This window comes from Cucurbita maxima, unplaced genomic scaffold, assembly GCF_002738345.1.
Source record: "Cucurbita maxima cultivar Rimu unplaced genomic scaffold, Cmax_1.0 Cma_Scf00011, whole genome shotgun sequence".
NCBI classification, from domain to species: Eukaryota; Viridiplantae; Streptophyta; class Magnoliopsida; order Cucurbitales; family Cucurbitaceae; genus Cucurbita; species Cucurbita maxima.
The window spans coordinates 1,955,343-1,974,558 of record NW_019272027.1 but is presented as its reverse complement, the minus strand read 5'-3'; the positions used below and the strand labels follow the sequence as shown (position 1 = coordinate 1,974,558).

The following is a 19,216-nucleotide window of genomic DNA, read 5'->3' as shown; positions in this document are numbered from 1 at the left end:
CATGACAGTACCAAGAAGACTAATATCTCTTCCTTTAGTTCAATTAATTTAAAGTATTTATCATGAGTTTAAAAACTCCCTATTTGGTAAGATCGTCTTCTCATTTATTTATTAGATTCGAAGATCATCTACTTGCTCGGTACCTCTTGGCTTATTTGGTGGTTTCTATTAGTGATATTTTGTTGGCTATAACGGCACCTCTTTCCTTCGCCATGTACAAACCGACATGATGCATGAACTCCTGTCATACCATTCATAACCCAAAGTGTTAAAAGTATATTAAACTATAACCAAACGGTGCACTAAAATAATTAGAAGTATTTCATGACTCAAATGCGAGCATTCTACACATAAATCATCTGATATAAAACATAATCTTTTCAAATATCTTCCTCCACGTAAAATATATATTCTCTCAATTTTTTTTTCTTATTATTATTTAATTTCAATTATTTTCTTTAATTAGTCAATTAGGAAGAAAAATAGAGAAAAAGAACGAACCTGAGGATGAGGGAGAGCACGTTTGGTGTTAGTAGCAACATGGAGAGGAACATCAAAGGTAGCACAGGCCTGAGAGTAGAGAACGACGTCGTTTAACGGACTGAGAAGCCCTAGATTTTTCGCGGACATAGTGGAGCACACGAAATCCAATACGCAAATGTCCGTACAAATTCCGACCACGAAAAGCTTAATCCACAGAAAAGAAAAGGTTTGAGTTCCAAATCAACAGCTCCTTCTGGATCATATAGTGTTTATTGAAAAGAAATGAACAGGAGAAGAAGATCCATACAGATTCGATTGTGATTGTGTTTGATCCAATCCACAAAGACATTGAAAAGAACTGAAAAGAAATGAAAAGAAATGAAAAGAAATGAAAAGTGGAAGAAGATTCATACCGATTTGATTTGATTGTGTTTGATCCAATCCACAAAGACGTTGGAGCCATCAGGCTGGAAGGAGCCAATATAGCCGTCGAAGCAGTCCTTTCGCCTGATCGTCACGTTCGGTTCCTTCTCCACCCATCGCAGTGCTGCAATTTTCATCCACTCAGTCCACGGTTCTTCTATTAAGTCCTTACCCCCAAAACATTAATGATAAAAGGAGGGAAACTTTTCAAAAAAATAAAAAAAAAACATAAAATCATCAGATGCACAGCCGGGAATCAAACCCGGGTCTGTTCCGTAGCAAGGTATTATTCTACCACTAGACCACCGGTGCTTTTTGTCTGGACCTATTACAATTATTATAATTTTCATAATTTAACAATATATAAAGAAAAAATGCAAAATTTGTTTACAAGATTTTCTTCCACCTAAAAAGATAACAGGTAAATTAGGAAGATTGGATTGAAAATAGTACATACTTTCTTAATTTTCAAACTCTCAGCTTACTCTAACTAATGATTTAGTTAAACGGTGACACGCTTTAATTATATGAATTTGGCTGATTGTGTTAGTTTAGAACTCGAGCGTAATTTCATTAGTTAAAATATATACTATTATTTCATTTTTTCGACGTATAAACATACACTAGATTCGCTAAAACCATGGGTTTCTTCAAATCATTCTGATATTCACCTAAAATTTTCTGATCATTTACTTGTTTTTGAAGCAATCTGTTTGGTTTGATATAAGAGAAAAACAGAGAAAGAGAGAGAGAGACATGCCTGGAACCAAGTTGGATTCATCAGAACCAGCAATACAGTGAGGAGGATATGGTTCCTCAGGCTTGTTTGGTTGGTGAGAGTCAAGAAATGCCATTACAGGCCATTTCTTCTCACAGAAAATCCTTGCAATCCTTGTTGATTCCTCTACCATTTCAGAGATCTGCCTGTTTGGTTCTCTTGGTGCCTGCCAACAAAAACATCCCAAACTCCAATGTTCTAATTTACATCCTTCTCTTTGTTAGTTGTAACTACCAAGTCCACCGCTAGCAAATATTGTCCTCTTTGGGTTTTCCCTTTCGGGCTTCCCCTCAAGGCTTTAAAACGCATCTGCTAGGGAGAGGTTTTCACACCTTTATAAAAGATGTTTTGTTCTTCTCCCCAAATGTGGGATCTCACAAGATCGCACACCAATACACACTCGATCCAGATGAACACAAGAACAGCAAAGAGAAATATTAGCAAGAGATTTATATGATGACTTCAAGTATGTACTAGAAGAGAAATACAAAGAATATAGAAAACACTTTTTCAAAGCATTGGCCTAATCGGGTACGTATATGGTTGAGTTTATTATATATATAATTTTAATAGATATTGTCATCATCTACGGTAAATAACTATCTACCATTTACTTTATATGTCATACAAAGACTATAGAAAATACATCTTTACAGCACTATCTAATGGGTTACCTATATGGTTCGGTTTACTATACATAGTTTTACAAGATATAGCCACAATCTAACTTATATAACTATCTACCATTTACTTTATGTCATTTACCATATAGTTTTAATATGTATAACCATGGTGGGAAGCTATGAGATTCAAACCATTTCTCACTAGAATATGGAGAGTGACTATATTTCCATCAAAGGTACGTCTATGCCCTAACAAGTAGAACCTTTCTCACTAGAATATGGAGAGTGACTATATTTCTTTAGTCCAAATTGAATAAGAATATGGAGAGTGAGACCCGTTATTAGACCGGACATGAAAATGGGATGGTGTTCAAACTCCCGAAATGCAGTCTAGACAACGGACCCTACCCTTTCTGACTGGACTGACTCTCAGGATTAATCTCTTCCAGAACATGCTATATAGCCACACATCCATCCTAACCAAATAGTCAAATTTATCTCTCAGCGATTCTTTTCTCCACTAAGAATCCCTTCCCAACCAACATGTCCGATCGATTTTGTAAGATCGGCTAATTCAAAGGGGTGAATCTAGTTCGAAGTTGTCAGAATTCTTTATCGAAGCTTTATTAGGGGGTCTTCGTTGCCCCCAAGTGTCGACCAGGCAAAAGTATAGCATCAAAATATGTAAAGGTGGGAAGCAATAAAGTTCAATAACACAACTAATTATGAACAGTAAACTTAAAGGTTCATCAACTAATAGATCAAATGTTTGAATCTTCTGTACGAAGAAACCCATAAACTAGCCATTTAAGACGCAGAAGAATGATAGCATCAAACAGAATATATTCCAAAGATGCAACAAATTAACGAAAACTTGCCAAATTCTTCGGTAAATCTACAGAAGCATAACATCAACCAGATTGTGTGCAATAACAACAAGAAAGAAAACAGCCAAATTTTCAGGAAAAACCGCAGAGGCATTTCATCAAACAGATAGTGTGCAATATAACAAATCCCAAATGCAAAACTCCTACCAAATTTCCAGCGCCAACAGTGCAGAAGCCATTGATGATATCAACAAGAACAAGGCCATTAACGGTATCTTCAGCCAAAACCACAGATTCCTGCTCCAGCGGAATCTCGTTCTTGAGAAGATCAATGACGGTGGAAACCATTTTTGGGAAATCAGAGAAAAGATGAAGCGGCAGCCGAAGATAAGAGAGATCAGAGTTCAATTATTGCAAAATGGAGTTGATATTAAGGAGATTGGATCAGTTCAGGTTAGTCAAAAGAAAAACGTCATGATCTTTGAAATCTTTTATTGTCTTAATTAGTGGATTTCAACGTGGCGTAATAGAGGAAATTTCTTTACCGACAGCGACGAGGCTACAATCAGACAAGAACATCTTCAATTTTGCATTCATCTGCACGAAAATCAAAATTATGATTTTAAATAATAAATAAATAATAACATCTAATCATTATTTCAAAAAAAATATTAATAAACTTTTTTAAATGTTATTGAATTTCATTAATATCTTTAAAATTTGTTAAAAAATTTAAATAGGTTCATGATGAACATGTGGGAATTCAACGTGTATTATTGGAATGGTACTATTCAACCACTAGACCACTGGTACTTAAAAAGTCAATATAGCAATTGAAGCGGAATTGAACCTAGGTATGTACACCGTGGCAGGGTACTATTCTACCACTAGACCACTGGTGCTTCTAAAAGCTAATATAGTTGTCAAAGCAGTCCACGACTTTTATATTAAGTCCTTACTAAAAAATATTAAGGATAAAAAGGACCAAAGTGGGATATCGAGATGACCGAAGTCATCACCGCATGATGCACCAGCTAGGAATCTAAGTCGGGTTTGTACCGTGGCAGGGTACTATTCTACCACTAGACCACTGGTGCTTCTAAAAGCAAATATAGCTATCGAAGTAGTCCACGACTTTTATATTCAGTCCTTACTCCAAAACATTAAGGATAAAAAAGGAGTGTCAAGATGACCGAAGCTCTCAACTGTAGAAGAAGAAGTCATCATCGCATGACCAGCCAGGAATTGAACCTGGGTATAGGGTATATACTGTGGCAAGGTACTATTCTACCACTAGACCACTGGTGCTTCTAAAAACTACTATAGCTGTCAAAGCAGTCCATGACTTTTATATTAAGTCCTTGCTCAAAAAATATTAAGGACAAAAAGGACCAAAGTGGGATATCGAGATGACCGAAGCTCTCAAATATAGAATAAGAAGTCATCACCGCATGATGATAAAAAGGACCAAAAAGGAGTGTCAAGATGACCAAAGCTCTCAACTATAGAAGAAGAAGTCATCATCACATGATGCACCATGCTGGGAATCATACCCAAGTCTATATCATGACAATGTACTATTCTACCACTAGACTACTGATACTTCTAAAAGTTAATATAGTTATTGAAGCAATCCACGACTTTTATATTAAGTCCTTACTCCAAAACATTAATTATAAAAAGGACCAAAATGGTATGTCAAGATGATCGAAGCTCACAACTATAGAACAAGAAGTGATAATCACATGATGCACCAGCCAGGAATCAAACCAAAGTCTATACTGTGGCTAGTACTATTCTACCATTAAATCACTAGTGCTTCTAAATGCTAATATAGCTGTCGAAACCGTTCACGACTTTTATATTAAATCCTTGCAACAAAACATTAATGATAATAAGGAACAAAATGGAATGTCAAGATGACTGAAGCTCTCCACTAGGAATCAAACCTGGGTCTGTACTATAGTAAGGTACTGTGAATGTTTGATTAATCCACCACACTTAAATGGTGTGAAAGTTATCTTATTTATAATCAAATAAATTACAAGATATGAAAATAGTAATAAATGGAAATAACAATAAATGGAAAGATACCTATGATAATAAGGCAAATATTAGATATTTGACTTATAATAAAATATCAAATATAATATATATGGTAAACTATAATTTATTACTAAATATCCTTAACAGGTACACTATTCTACGACTAAACCATGAGTGCTTCTAAAAGCCAATATAGCTATCGAAGTAGTCCCACGAGACCAAAATGAAAAACTTTTCCAAAAAAAACATATGATTATTGAATAAATACTACAGGATGCATAAATCATCATCGCATGATGAACCAATCGGGAATCAAACCCGAGTCTATACTTTAGCAGGATACTATTTTACCACTAGACCACTAGTGCTTCTAAAAACTAATATAGCTGTCGAAGTAGTCCCACTACTTTTATATTAAATTCTTACTCTAAAACATTATTGATAAAAGGACCCAAAGCGGAAACTTTTCCATTTTTTTTTTCTCTGATGATATTGTCGAAAATCGAATAAATGTTGATGACCCAAATTATCAATTATCAATTATTCAATCAAACCCAGATATGTAGTTGTCGAACAACTTTTATATTAAGTCCTTATTCCAAAACATTAATGATAAAAGGACCAAAATGGAAAAATTTTCCAAAAAAAAACAATTGATTTTCTCCGATGTGGATATGATATCGTCGAAATTCGAATAAATGTTGTAGACCCAAGTTATCAATTCTTAGACTTAGGAATCATCATCTCGAACTCAGGTCTGTACCGTGGCTGGTTCCAATAGCCAATATAGTCGTCGATCTGCAATGCTCCAATTTTGGTTGGTGTGAAATCAAACTTAGGTCTATACTCTGGCTGGTTCCAATAGCCAATATAGTCATCCATCATCATAGTTGGTTCTTTCTCCACCCATCACAATGCTCCAATTTTGGTTTGTGTTACATCGAACTCGGGTAATAATGTTGATGACACAAGTTATCAGAATCAAACTCGGGTCTGTACAGTGACACGGTACTATCTAGTACCGATGCTTCTAAAATTCAATATAACTTACTCAAAATGTTGCTAGCTAGACCACTAGTGCTTCTAAAAGTCAGTGTAGTCGTCAAAGCAATCCGTTCCTGATCGTCACATTTGGTTCCTTCTCAAAAGAAATCATCATTGCACTAAGAATTGACCCTTAAAAGTCTATACCATGGTAGGGTACTATCTTATCACTAGACCATCTATGCTTCTTCAAGCCAATTTAGCTGTCGAAGCCATCTTTTCGCCTTATTGTCAAGAGGACCAAAATGAGAAACTTTTCTAAAAAAAACTCTGGTTTGCTTAGATGGGACGATCATATCATAAAAAATCGCATGATGCACCAATTTGGAATCAAACTTCGATTTGTACTGTGGGGCAGGGTACTATTCTACGAGAATCAAACTTGAATTATCTATTCAGTAAAGAAATCATCATTATAAGATACACGAGCCGAAAATCAAACCCAAGTTTGCACCCAGACAGATTTCTATTCTACCACTAGAGCATTGGTGCTTAGATGAAAATCGTTAGCATTTTGATTCAAAAATATCTTTGATCTTTCAAAAGGGTTTGAAAAATACGCTTGAACTTTTTTAAAAACTAAAATTGTTACCTTTACTTTTTCTTAAAAAAAGTTCAAATAAACTCGAAACGGTCACTAACGCATTTAAAAAATACTCATGAACTTGTAACCATTTAAGAATGCCGACCCTAATTTTAAAATTATTTAACTCATATATAAATATTAAATATTTAAATATAAATAATTTTTAATTTTTGTAGAGGAAGTTAAACTTTTTTAATGTTTTTTAATTTAAAAAAAGAAAGTTAAAAGTGAATAAAATTTAAAAAACGACTAATTTTAAAATTTAATTTCGAGAAACTAAATTTAAATATTTTAAAAATAGAAGGAAAATTAAACATTTACAATTTAAGTATTATTTATTATTTTTTTGTAGAGAAGAAATGAACAATTTTTTTTTATTAAATATTGGAAATTTCCATGATTAGGTCAAAACTTTATCCACTTTGTTGGGGGAAAAAAATAGAACATCCAAAGGAAGCAGAATCCAGTGTAATGCGCGCAGCTCAGCTGCCCTGCGCCTTCGAGTCTTCTCTTTCGCGCATTCTTCTCCTTCAATCCATCCAAAAACCCTAATTTTCCTTCACTCTCTGTAACAGTCGCAGCAAAAGCCCAAAAGTCTATTCAATTTTCAGTTAAGAATATTCCATTGCTCCACATTTATTTCTAATAATTGTGGTCACTTTCTAGCCAGAGATTCCGTTGGTTTGGAATAAGGATTCGATATAGAGATGGGAAGTAATTTTCCCTCTCTTCCAGTGAAGCGAACTGTAGCATACACGGCGCCGGTCACTGGAATGGGCGACTCATACATAGGTTTGGCGAATGGTTCATCTAAGTCCAAGAGGTTCAAGCAACCTCCACCACTTATCATTCCTCCGGGTCATGTCGCGTTTCGAATGCTCTGCCACGCTTCGAGAATCGGTGGGGTTATTGGGAAGTCCGGGCTTGTGATAAAGCAACTTCAGCAGTCTACCGGAGCGAAGATTCGCGTTGAGGAAGCTCCGAAAGAATCGCCGGACCGGATTGTTACTGTGATTGGGCCACCAGCGCTTACCTCCAGGGTGTTGCTGGATCAAAACCCTAGCGAGAATGGGGTCAGTGTGAATGAAGTCGAGGCGTCGAAAGCCCAAGACGCGCTTCTGAAGGTGTTCGAGAGGATTTTGGAGGTTGCGGCCGAGAGCGAGGGCGTTGGAATTGGGGCTGAAGTTGGAGTTGTATCTTGTAGATTGTTGGCGGAGGTGGCTCAGGTTGGGTCAGTTATAGGCAAGGGGGGGAAGGTTGTGGAGAAGATAAGGAAGGAGAGTGGCTGTAAGATTCGGGTCTTGACAGATAAGTTGCCGGCATGTGCAGGACCTTCAGACGAGATGATTGAGGTAAAGAAAATGACTTTCTTTTCTTTTAGTTTTAGTTTTTATATTGTTGAATTCAAACTTATAGTTTTAGCATGGGATTTGGATGGCACTTCAGCTTACCGGTGCATTAGGCTTAGCTTCGTTCTATTTGTTCTTTGATTTGATGGAAGTGTAGTGAAGAATGGAGGGAGGTGGGCAATGGCCCTCCTTTCAGTACATCTTAGGCTAAGAAATTATGTTAAACAAAGTAAAAAGAGTTGAAGTCTTCTCTCCAATTTGCTCTCTAAATTTCAAAACTGAATCATGATATATGTAAAAAAGCTAGGAAGTAAAATTTTGCCCCTCGAAATTTTTGACTCTGCTTATAGATTACATATGTAGTTTGTCTGTCGATTTTGAGACACCAAGGCAATGGTACCTCGTACCTATATTTTTCTGCTCTTCTTCGAAGAGAGGGGTTAAATGATTTTCATATCAGGTCTTCTTTGAAGAAAAAATTAGTGAAATATACCTAGTACCTTTAGTGAAATATCAAGGCAATGTACCTAGTACCTTTAGTGAAATATGGGAGTTTTTAGAGGGGTTGAAGCGGACTACGGAAAAGTTCATTGCTTCTCCTTACTCGCATTTTGTAGGATATTCTTTTTTTATCTCTCAGTAATTGGAGCCATATTTTGTAGCCTCTTTTTTTCTGTCTTTCTTTTTTGTTTGTTTGTAATTAGTTAGCTGTATAGGCTCAATTGAGCTTTTTCTCCGTCTCTCTCTATATTGCCTATTCCTTCATTTTTCCTTTTCAAATGAAAGCTTGGTATTTTATTAAAGAATAACCGATGTGGATGTGGATGAGGATGATGGATGTTGATCTTGACGAATGAAAAAAAGTAACAATATAAAGGAGGACTGATAATAATTTTTTTTTTACCCCAATCTCGTTCCCTTATATTGTTAGTTCTTGAATATACTTGATCAGAATTTAGAATGTGGTCGATCCATTTCTTTAGCTTGTGTTAAATGCTTATTTGATACAAATGCATTTTACATTTTTAATACACAATGGAAAATAAGCAGTATGTGTGCCGCCTATCAAGGGGAAAATTATTGACCGAGCTTCTGGAGTTTGTCATTATTTCTTTTAGTCAATCAATGCGATTATAGTGGTATTTGCTAATTGTCTTCTATGGTGGAAAGTGTTTCGTTTTTTTTTTTTAATTTTCCTAAGAATTATTTTTTATTAATAATTTTTCCTGTAGCCTTGGAACCTGATCAGTGAGAAGAACTAAAGTAGATAGGCTAGGATGCAGGTTGGGTCCTGATTCCTTGAAGACCAACAGAAAATTTTTAGTTTCCCCATCTTTTTTGTTGGTTGACATAATTTTTATATTGTATGCTAGTTGCCTGCCCTTTACAGTGGGATATTCCAGTTTGTTTTATTTGTTTTGTTGTGTGTGTGTGTGTTTGTGTGTGTACATAGGACCTGGATCGTGAGGAGAACTAAATAAGTTAGATTGGCATGCAGCTTGATCATAATCTTCTTTGAAGAAGAAAAATCTTTTTGAGCACGATTATGTTTCATCAAATATTTTCTTTTGCAAAAAAATAAAATTGTTTCCTACCATGAATTGACTGAGTGGGCATTGAAATTGTTGAAAAGAATAATTGGGTTTAAGCAAATGATTTCAAACTATAGTGATTATGTACCTCAAATTTAAAATTGTAAGAGTTTTCTTGAACATGAAATTAGTCGAGGTGTGTTCAAATGGACTCATGGGGTATGGTGACTTATGAAGGTCTAGTATTTCTTTGACTTTCATCAAATTTGTTTCTTTGTCTATAGGTTTTTTATTTGCGAAATTTTATTTCAGGAAGTGAGTTTCTTGTGTTATTGCAATTCTGAAATTCGTGAGACTTCCCACAAGTCTTAAAAGTGTCAATTTATATGTCGACTTTCTTAATCTCTTCGTTATTGTTGAATGTATATTTTTAGTTGGGAAATTACCTAGAACATGTAGGAGAGGTTGATATCTGCCGAACTCTTTGGTTAATGTTAGCCAGACATGTTTCTGCCGTTATGAATATACTATCGTTTCTGACAGATAGAAGGGGATGTTTTGGCTATCAAGAAAGCACTTCTTGCTGTATCTCGCTGTCTTCAAGACTGCCCTCCAAGTGAGAAGATGAGGATGGTTGCAAGCAGACCTGCTGAAGCAGTCATCCATGAGACTTTACCCGATCTACATTTGGATCATATTTTGCAAAGGAATTCAATACTGCCCATCTTGCCAAGCAATTCAAGCATTTTTGCGTCAGGAATCCATTCATTTTCTACAGATTCTGATGTGTTATCTCCAGTAGACACGGAAGTTACACAGCAGGATGTTGTTTTTAAGATTCTTTGTGCTAATGATAGGATTGGGGGTGTCATTGGCAAGGGTGGTACAATTATTAGAGCACTTCAGAATGAATCTGGTGCTACTGTAAGTGTTGGACCATCGGTGGCTGGTTGTGATGAGAGACTGATAAGTATTACTGCATCTGAGGTGTGACATCTATTTGAAGTCTTTTACCCATCTGATTTTCTTTCTGTACCTGCAATCCCTTGTGTACTAGTATATACTAACATCAATCTTTTATTTCTTTTTGTTTCATCTTGGGAAGAACATTGAATCGCGATACTCACCGGCACAAAAGGCTGTTGTTCTTGTTTTCTCTAGATATGTAGATGTGGCAATTGAGAAGGGACAAGACATGAGCTCAAATAAGGGATCGTCTATTGTGGCACGGCTTGTTGTTCCATCAAATCAAGTTGGTTGTGTGTTGGGAAAAGGAGGTGTTATAATCTCTGAAATCAGGAAGGTTACAGGTACAAACATAAGAATAATATCGAGTGATCATGTCCCAAAGTGTGCTGCACAAAGTGATGAAATAGTTCAGGTGGGAATGAAATTCATTTTGTTTGCTGGTGAATGTTTATTCCTTCACCATACTTACTTATAGCATTATGTTTGACTGAGTCGAATATTGTCGAGTATGTTATTGTGATAGAAAGTAGAGAAATATATTGATAATGAAGAAGAATATAAATGGGCAATTTGAGGTGCTTGGAACCTTCCCACTCATGATATAAATGGGTAATTCGAGGTGCTTTGAGCACTGAGCATGAACTGATTTGTGCTCTTTCCATTCTCTTCGTGCATGGCGTGCACAAATGTAGTTAGCAGATGGGCATGAATCCAGTATGTGCATTGGAGATACGTGCATGTTATTCCTTTTTCTAAAGCACAAAATTTGATTTACTCTGTTCTGATATATTTTCTTTTCAACTATTCATTTACATGCATAAACAATGGATCAAAAGAAGTGATGCTAAGTTCTGCTGTGAAGAATGATTTTGTGCTCCTTTAATTTCTAGTTATTTCATATTTTTCTTTTGACAGATTTCAGGCGAGTTTTCAAATGTTCAAGACGCCTTGTACAACGTTACAGGTCGACTGCGGGATAACCTTTTTTCTAATGTCCTAAGTAATTCTGGAGCAAGGAATGGTGCTGGTTCACATATATATCCTGAGACCAGCCCTTATGGAAGACTAAGGGATCCTGCACCTCTAGCACGAACAACTCCGGTCGGCGCTTCTCATAGTAGTTTTATACAACACACAACTCAAAGTACAGATGACTTGGGTCTTTCTCACAGTTTAGACAGTTCATCATCACCTGGGTTATGGGCATCACAGGTAGATTTTCTTTACCACATCCCCCTCCAACGAAAAAAACAAAGGTTTTACCTTTGCCAATTCCAATTATCTAGTTTTCTTTGTACGTGATTGCAGTCTTTATCTGGGATAAGTTCTAGGACCATATCAGATGCTGGCAGGGGTTTGCCACCACCACCCCATAGGGGCGGAGTACATCTTGGCAGGTTGGTAACACATAAATTCTTGTCTATGAGACAGCTTGAAATTTGAAAATATGGGCACTGGATGGAAAATTTGTTCATTTGGCTGATCTTGTTGATACATGTTATCTTGTTGCCTTCGTACTTCCTCGGCTTCAGTCAAATTTGTGATGTAATTGGCATAGGATTAGCATCTATTTATTTACCTCGTTCAAGAATAGAGATATGAGCTCCTGTCATAATGAAAAGTCTTGTGCCATGAACGCACAAGTAGGTAAAGAGTACATGTGTTGATAACCCCAAAAGAGGCTAAAGCAAGGCCTAATTGAAAATGAAACGAATTTTTGATTGTGTCATAAAGACCTTTATGCCCATGTCCCAATCGTCCCCGGCGGAGTATGTGCTTCTGATGTTGCATGCCAAAATTTCTAGCACCATTTGAATATAAGTACGTGCAATTGTAGTAGAAGTTTTGTAGCTGAAAATCTATTGGTTCCTACCTGCTGTATTAGGAAAATTGAGATTAAGATTTTGTATCTGCTCATCATTTTAGAGAGTCTTCTAACTTTTGCCTTCATGATGTTGGCAGCGGGAGCAAAACTGCTCTAGTTACGAACACTACTGTAGAACTTATAGTTCCCGAAGATGTTATCAGCTTAGTGTATGGAGAGAATGGCACAAATTTGGCTCGTCTAAGACAGGTAAAATATATGCTTCAAATATTGGTTTCATAACATAATGGCGAAATTTGAGATCTCACATCGATTAGAGAATGAAATGAGTGCTAGCGAGGACGCTAAGCCCTGAATTGGGTGGATTGTGAGATCCCACATCGGTTGAGGAGGAGAATGAAACACTCTTTATAAGGGTGTGGAAACCTCTCCTTAGAAGATAGCGTTTTAAAAATTTTGAGGGAAAGCCCAAAGAGAATCTGCTAGCGGTGGGCTTGGGCGGTTAGATTCTGAAGGTTCATTATGGTTATAAGAATTCATTTTTGATCACATCGACTGAACTGCTATCATTTTGTAGAGCTAGTATGGTTGAATCTCTGGTTTTCTTCTGGTTTTATCAGATTTCTGGTGCGATGGTGACGGTGCACGAACCCGATCCCTTAACAAGCAATCGACTTATTGTCATATCTGGAACACCGGACGAAACCCAGGCTGCGCAAAGCCTCCTCCACGCCTTCATCCTCACCGGATCCTCATGACAAGCTTGACTCCAAATTTATAAATATCCTTTTTGAATCCCTCCCTGGAAATATTGTACACTAAAACCCAACTCAGGCCGATAGGTTCATTCCAATCTTATTAGTTCTTAGGAAATGCTATTTGGCTCCAATGCCATTTCTTGCATCTCTTATAAATCTTTGTAAGCTGAGCTGAGCCCCTCCAAATCACAAAGGGATGACCCAGCTGAGACACTTCCCCACCACCCACCACCAACCACCACCATCACAGCCNAAAAAAAAAAAAAAAAAAAAAAAAAAAAAAAAAAAAAAAAAAACCACTTGAACATAACCCTTTAACAGTATTGTTGGATTTTGAAAATCCTAGAAAGTATCATGTTAAGCATTTTTTTGTCATTCTAACTCGCTATAGTATTCGAGGATTATTGTGCAGAGATTTTAAGGCAATAAGCCAAAAATTGTATGATTCAATAACATATTTAGTTTTTTTTTTTTTTTTTAATTTAAAAAATTCTAGTTTTTATCTTTAAATTTTGTTTGTTTAAAATTATTTTTAATGAATTGAAGACAATTGAATATTTTTGTACTCAGCAATCTTTAATTATATTATTTATTTTCTCACAAATAAAATAAAATAAAGATGTTCTATGAGGAGTTTAATTTTTCTAATTTATATAGCTAATTTGAATTAAAATATAGTTTAATTATTAGTTTATTCATTTGAAAATAGTAAATAATTTAAATTGAAATGTTTAAATTGTTATAATTATATAAAATGTTAGCTAAATTATATATATTATTAGTTTAAGAATATAAATTGATTTTTATCTTAGGAAAGAAATATTTTAATATTATTGAAGATGGCTTTTGTCTTCTCTCCGGCGCTGGTTCGCCGCCGGCCGATTGCTTTTATCCCGTCGGAAGTTAATATGAAGTGGAGTGGCATCAATCGTAAAAACCCTCAAATTGAAGGTCCTTTTCCAGTTCATGTCATCTGATTCTCCATCCACATTTTTCCTCCAATTTGCTTATGAAAATTCTTATTCCCATTTGCCAATTCAATCTCTCATTTTCCTCTTCCTGCTCGTACTTCCGCCATTATTACTAATTTTTACCTTCACTGCATCTTCTTCTTCCGCCTTCCGATATTGATTTGGATTTTCTAGGGTTTAACATTCGCTGTTGAATTTTATGGGATTGAATTTTGAGCTTTACCCAATTTTCTTTGTCTTTCAGGCGGGGTTGAATTGTTAACCCCTTGTGTAGAGCTGTCCTGTTTGGAATTTGAAATTTAAGGCTTTGTGAGTTCTAAATTGTCTGTTTCTCGTCGAGATTTTTCTGCTGACCTTTTTGATCATTCGTCGTGTTTGGTTTATAAGATTTTTGGCTTTTTTTTTTTGCTTCGGATTTTTTCGTTTCTTGTTAAATTAGCTTGTTCTTGGCCTATCTATGTAATTCTACAAGAAATGCCGGACTCCAATTTCCAAGACGTGATGTACGGTTCCGGAGTCATGAACAACGTTGCCCAGGATTTGGATAACGTTCAGACTCAAGTTGGCGATGAAGACGACAACGTTACCGGCCGGGAAGAGTCCATTGACAACCCTCAGATGCGCTTTGAAGACTCCGGGGGGATGAGCGGCTCGGTCTCAGCGATGAACCGAGTCCAGGATATTGTTCCTTCGGCGTATATTTCCAGCTCTGATTACAACCCTTTGATTGGAAACGGTGGTGCCGATCAGCTTACGCTGTCATTCAGAGGGGAGGTTTACGCTTTTGACTCTGTATCGCCGGACAAGGTTTGTTTTGAATTGGGTGTTGATGACCTTTGTAAATTGTCCATTACTTATGCAATTATTCTGCTACTTGCTGAAGATTTATACCATTTGAAGTTGAAATACTTGATCTAGCCAAGCCTAGTGCTTCTTTATGGTATTCAATTCCAAGCTCGTTTTGAGTTTGAAATTCTTTTGGTTATGTAAAATAAATCATTGTTGGGTTACAAGATTTTCTGCATTTTCAGAGAAGATGTATAGTTCTAGACTATTTTAGTTTCCTAGTGGTACTTTTTTATGATGAATGGATTGTTGTTTCTTGTAAAAGATTATCGAAAAAGAAGAAATATGATGACAAATGAACAAGATTGTGCGAGTTGAATCGAAAGCGAGACTGGTTGCCGAATTAGATTTAGGAAGCATTTGGTTCGATGTTCAAATACATGAATACGAACTCGAGGGGTTTAAGTTTTTTGTGGTTAAATTTGACAGGTGCAAGCCGTACTTTTGCTTTTAGGTGGATATGAAGTTCCTTCTGGTATTCCTGCTGTTGGAAGTATTCCTGTCAATCAACAGGTATCCATACAAACTATCATTTGAATGGTTTACCTTACAGATATTGGTTTAAATCACCTGGTGCTGTTGATTTTCTAACTCACTTCTGCTGTAATCCTGCAGGGTGCTGATGGCTTTCCTGTCAGGTCGGCGCAACCGCAAAGAGCTGCTTCATTGAGTAGGTTTCGAGAGAAGAGGAAAGAAAGGTGTTTCGGGAAGAAAATCCGTTACAATGTGCGAAAAGAAGTTGCACTCAGGTATGTGATAGATACCAGTTTATATATATGTTAGAAGGTACGGTTCAAGTCAAGAGACCATAGAGAGCTCCCTCTCTATCTCCTCTCTATATTCCCTCTCTGTCAACTGTGTTACTAACTAATATGCTTGGGTTCGACACAAATACATCATCCCACACTGCACTCTCCCTTCCTGTTTACGAGCACACACCTTAGTGGTTGGGGGTCTGTCGGTATATCAAGTAGAATTGACTATTGAAACATAGTAGGGATTAGTATAACACAGCTATTTCATGGTTACTTGGAAAGGAAATTACAATATTTGAGTAAGATAGAAGTTCATCGGAATAACTTATGATTTCTTTCATCTTGTGAAAACAAATTTATATTTCTAATGGTAACAGTTCAAGCCTACTGCTAGCAGATATTGTCTTCTTTGGACTTTTCCTTTCGAACTTCTCCTCAATATTTTTAAAACGCGTCTTCTAGGGAGAGGTTTCCACGCTCTTGTAAAGAATGCTTCGTTCTCCTCTCCAACCGATGTGGAATCTCATGATTCACCCTCCTTCAAGGCTCAGTGTCCTCGTTGGCACTCGTTCCATTCTCCAATCGATGTGGGACCCACCCAATTTACCCCCCTTTGGGGCCCAGCGTTCTGGCTGGTACACCGCCTCATGTCCACACCCCTTCGGGGCTCAACCTCCTCGCTGGCACATCGCGCGATGTCTAGCTCTAATGCCATTTGTAACCGCCCAAACCCACCGCTAGCAGATATTGTCCTTTTTAAGCTTTCCCTTTCGGGCTTCTCCTCAAGGTTTTTAAAACGTGTTTGCTAGGGAGAGGTTTTCACACCCTTATAAAGAATGTTTTGTTCTCCTTCTCACCGATGTGAGATCTTACCATAACTGTTATGATGTATTGCAGAAAGCATATCTTAGTGTACTTTTAAAGATACATTTTTATTATTAAATCAATGCTGTTTCTGTTATATGCAATTCAATGTGATATTCCTTCATCTCTTTATCCAGAGCATATGTACTAAATTACTTTGTTGAATTATTCCCATCGTCTCGTCTGTTGGGCTCAGCATATGACAGTTAAGAGTTTAAACTAGCTATAATCAAATGATCTAATCATGGAAGGAGAGGAAATATGATTTTGTTCTTGAGACTTGTTCTAACAACTCGTCTGGACTCAACAGGATGCAGCGGAAGAAGGGCCAGTTTATATCGTCTAAAGCTATTCCAGATGAAGAGGGCTCATCTTCAGTTTTGGCTCTAACTTTGGATTCTGGTCAAGATGATGGCTTGTTGGAAACTTCGTAAGTATTGTCGATTATCACGAGTCCCATTTTCTAACTTTCAATAACCCTGCTGGTAGTCTGAGGATCATCTTTGTGTCACCTTGCCGGTTCGTTTTGCATCCAACTGGAATGTCAAAATGCTCAATTCTCATTCAGAATGGAAATTGTAAATCCGCTAATTTTTTTACGATATTGTCTTCCATGATTCTTATGCAGATGCACACATTGTGGAGTCAGTTCAAAATCTACCCCAATGATGCGTCGAGGACCAGCAGGCCCGAGGACTCTGTGCAACGCATGTGGGCTGAAGTGGGCCAATAAGGTTTGTTTATTAATCTAAATTTAAGAGTTCTTTAGGTGATATAACATCATCCACGAAGTGATTTGCAGTATCTTGGAGTGAAATCTGCATGATATGCATCTGTGTTCAACATTTCATTGTCAAATGTTCTAGATTTGTGGTTTTCATCTAGAAGATGCTTTCATTTAGTTGATAAAGGTTTTGACTTCCAAGTTAGTTTAGCAGATCAGTCTTTGTTAATAGCTTTTCATTGGTTAGGACGGAAAACTTGTTTGAACCAGAGCATTCAGGTACGGTGGATTGCGTTTTGTTGTAGCATTAAAATTTTCTGGGCGGTTCGCATATCCTTGCTGTGTTTTAGTTGTAAGATATTCATACACTCAGTTTGTTCTTGTGCTGGATGCTTAAATTTGTTCTTGTCTATAGAGTTCCACCAAACCACCTTTCGCCACGAAATATGTCCGTTTTTTTCCCCGATTTTTCGCATGAACCTTTAGATTGTGTTTCTTAGAGTTATAAAAGTTCTGTCCTTTGTAGTAAACTAAATGTTCCATGAGATGTCAATGAAAGAGCTTTACTGCTCGAATTCTCATTAGTGAACTCTGAATGCAATAGGGAATTTTGAGGGATCTTTCCAAGGTTTCAACCGCTGGCACTCAGGAGCCCTCTGTGAAGGAGACTGAACAGGTACACATTCAAATCAAGTTGAGAAAGAATCAATAATTAGATACCAACAGCTACTCTAAAGAATCATCAACGATCAAATAATTGTTTTTATTTCCTGCTCTTTTTCTTATCCTGTGAACTGCTTTAGAAGAAATCATCTCGATCCCCATTGAACAACAAACTTCTATACGAACAGTCTAGCGGTTAGGAACGTTGTTTTTGTTTGACTTGAAAACGTTAGCCTCTAATCGTAAATTTCCGTTTTTTCTTGTATCAAAGTGGAACGTCATGTTTGTTTGACGTGAAAACGTTAGCCTCTGATCGTAAACCTTCCATTTCTTCTTTTATCATAGAGGAATGTTGTGTTCATTTGACGTGAAAATGTTAGCCTCTGATCGTAAGCTTTCCATTTTTTCTTGTATCAGAGCGGAGTGTCATATTTGTTTGACGTGAAAATGTTAGCCTCTGATCTTAAGCCTTCCATTTTTTCTTGTATCAGAGCGGAACGTCATGTTTGTTTGACGTAAAGATATTAGCCTCTAATCGTAAACTTTCCATTTTTTCTTGTAGCAGAGCAGAGCATCATGTTTGTTTGACGTGAAAATATTAGCCTCTGATCGTAAACGTTCCATTTTTTCTTGTAACAGAGCGACGGTGAAACCAACGAGTCCGATGCTGCTATAAACGTGGATGTCCTGGCTTCCAATGGTGGTAAATAGGGCCATAAACCAGAGAAGGTAGATGTATAAAAGTTGAAGAAGGAGCCACCATGTGAGTATTCCAACCAGTTGTGTGTGCAGTTTAGAGAGAGTATAAGAAGAATTGCTTCCCCATTTGCAACCAATCTTATTTCCATAGGTGTAAATATAGATGAGATTTAGAAGGTTGGTGCTCAAAGTTCTTGCACTTTTCAATGGTGGGATCAAAGGCTCTGATAAGTTGATTACTAAGCTTTCTTATCTATTCTCTTCAATGTTCGGTTAAGATGTAATCTTCCATCCCTCTGTAAATGGGCGATTAAATGCTTCACATTCATCACACTCCTTTCATTTTTTGTTTTTCTTCTTATTAGCTTACAAATAAATAAAATATTAGTGTAATTTATGGCCTCCAACCAGGGTTCTTTTTTTTTTTTTTTTTTTTTTTTTTTTTTTTTTT

At 36.7% G+C, this 19,216-nt stretch overlaps 3 protein-coding genes across 4 annotated transcripts; 2 read left to right on the top strand and 1 right to left on the bottom strand.

Moving 5' to 3' along the window:
• Window positions 1–2: 2 nt before the first annotated feature.
• LOC111486116 (nicotinamidase 1-like) lies at window positions 3–3,734 on the bottom strand. 2 transcript variants are annotated; one of them, XM_023133130.1, is made up of 6 exons: window positions 3,658–3,734; window positions 3,342–3,453; window positions 1,667–1,850; window positions 897–1,030; window positions 502–687; window positions 3–241 (listed from the first exon to the last, which is right to left on the bottom strand). In XM_023133130.1, exons 1-6 carry the CDS (start codon window positions 3,729–3,731, stop codon window positions 152–154), a joined length of 780 nt encoding a protein of 259 aa, XP_022988898.1. In that variant the 5' UTR covers window positions 3,732–3,734; the 3' UTR covers window positions 3–151. The 2 variants fall into 2 exon arrangements, with proteins under 2 accessions (XP_022988898.1, XP_022988899.1); XM_023133131.1 differs by lacking the exon at window positions 3,658–3,734 and having other exon boundaries at window positions 3,342–3,617.
• A 3,535-nt stretch (window positions 3,735–7,269) lies between these two features.
• LOC111485960 (KH domain-containing protein HEN4-like) lies at window positions 7,270–13,388 on the top strand. The gene is made up of 7 exons (XM_023132938.1): window positions 7,270–8,162; window positions 10,235–10,678; window positions 10,797–11,072; window positions 11,576–11,872; window positions 11,969–12,057; window positions 12,623–12,734; window positions 13,106–13,388. Exons 1-7 carry the CDS (start codon window positions 7,518–7,520, stop codon window positions 13,241–13,243), a joined length of 2,001 nt encoding a protein of 666 aa, XP_022988706.1. The 5' UTR covers window positions 7,270–7,517; the 3' UTR covers window positions 13,244–13,388.
• Window positions 13,389–14,196: 808 nt separating this feature from the next.
• LOC111486083 (GATA transcription factor 24-like) lies at window positions 14,197–19,172 on the top strand. Its single transcript, XM_023133091.1, has 7 exons — window positions 14,197–15,021; window positions 15,490–15,573; window positions 15,676–15,809; window positions 16,990–17,109; window positions 17,308–17,413; window positions 18,008–18,079; window positions 18,706–19,172. Exons 1-7 carry the CDS (start codon window positions 14,689–14,691, stop codon window positions 18,775–18,777), a joined length of 921 nt encoding a protein of 306 aa, XP_022988859.1. The 5' UTR covers window positions 14,197–14,688; the 3' UTR covers window positions 18,778–19,172.
• The last annotated feature ends 44 nt before the right edge of the window (window positions 19,173–19,216 follow it).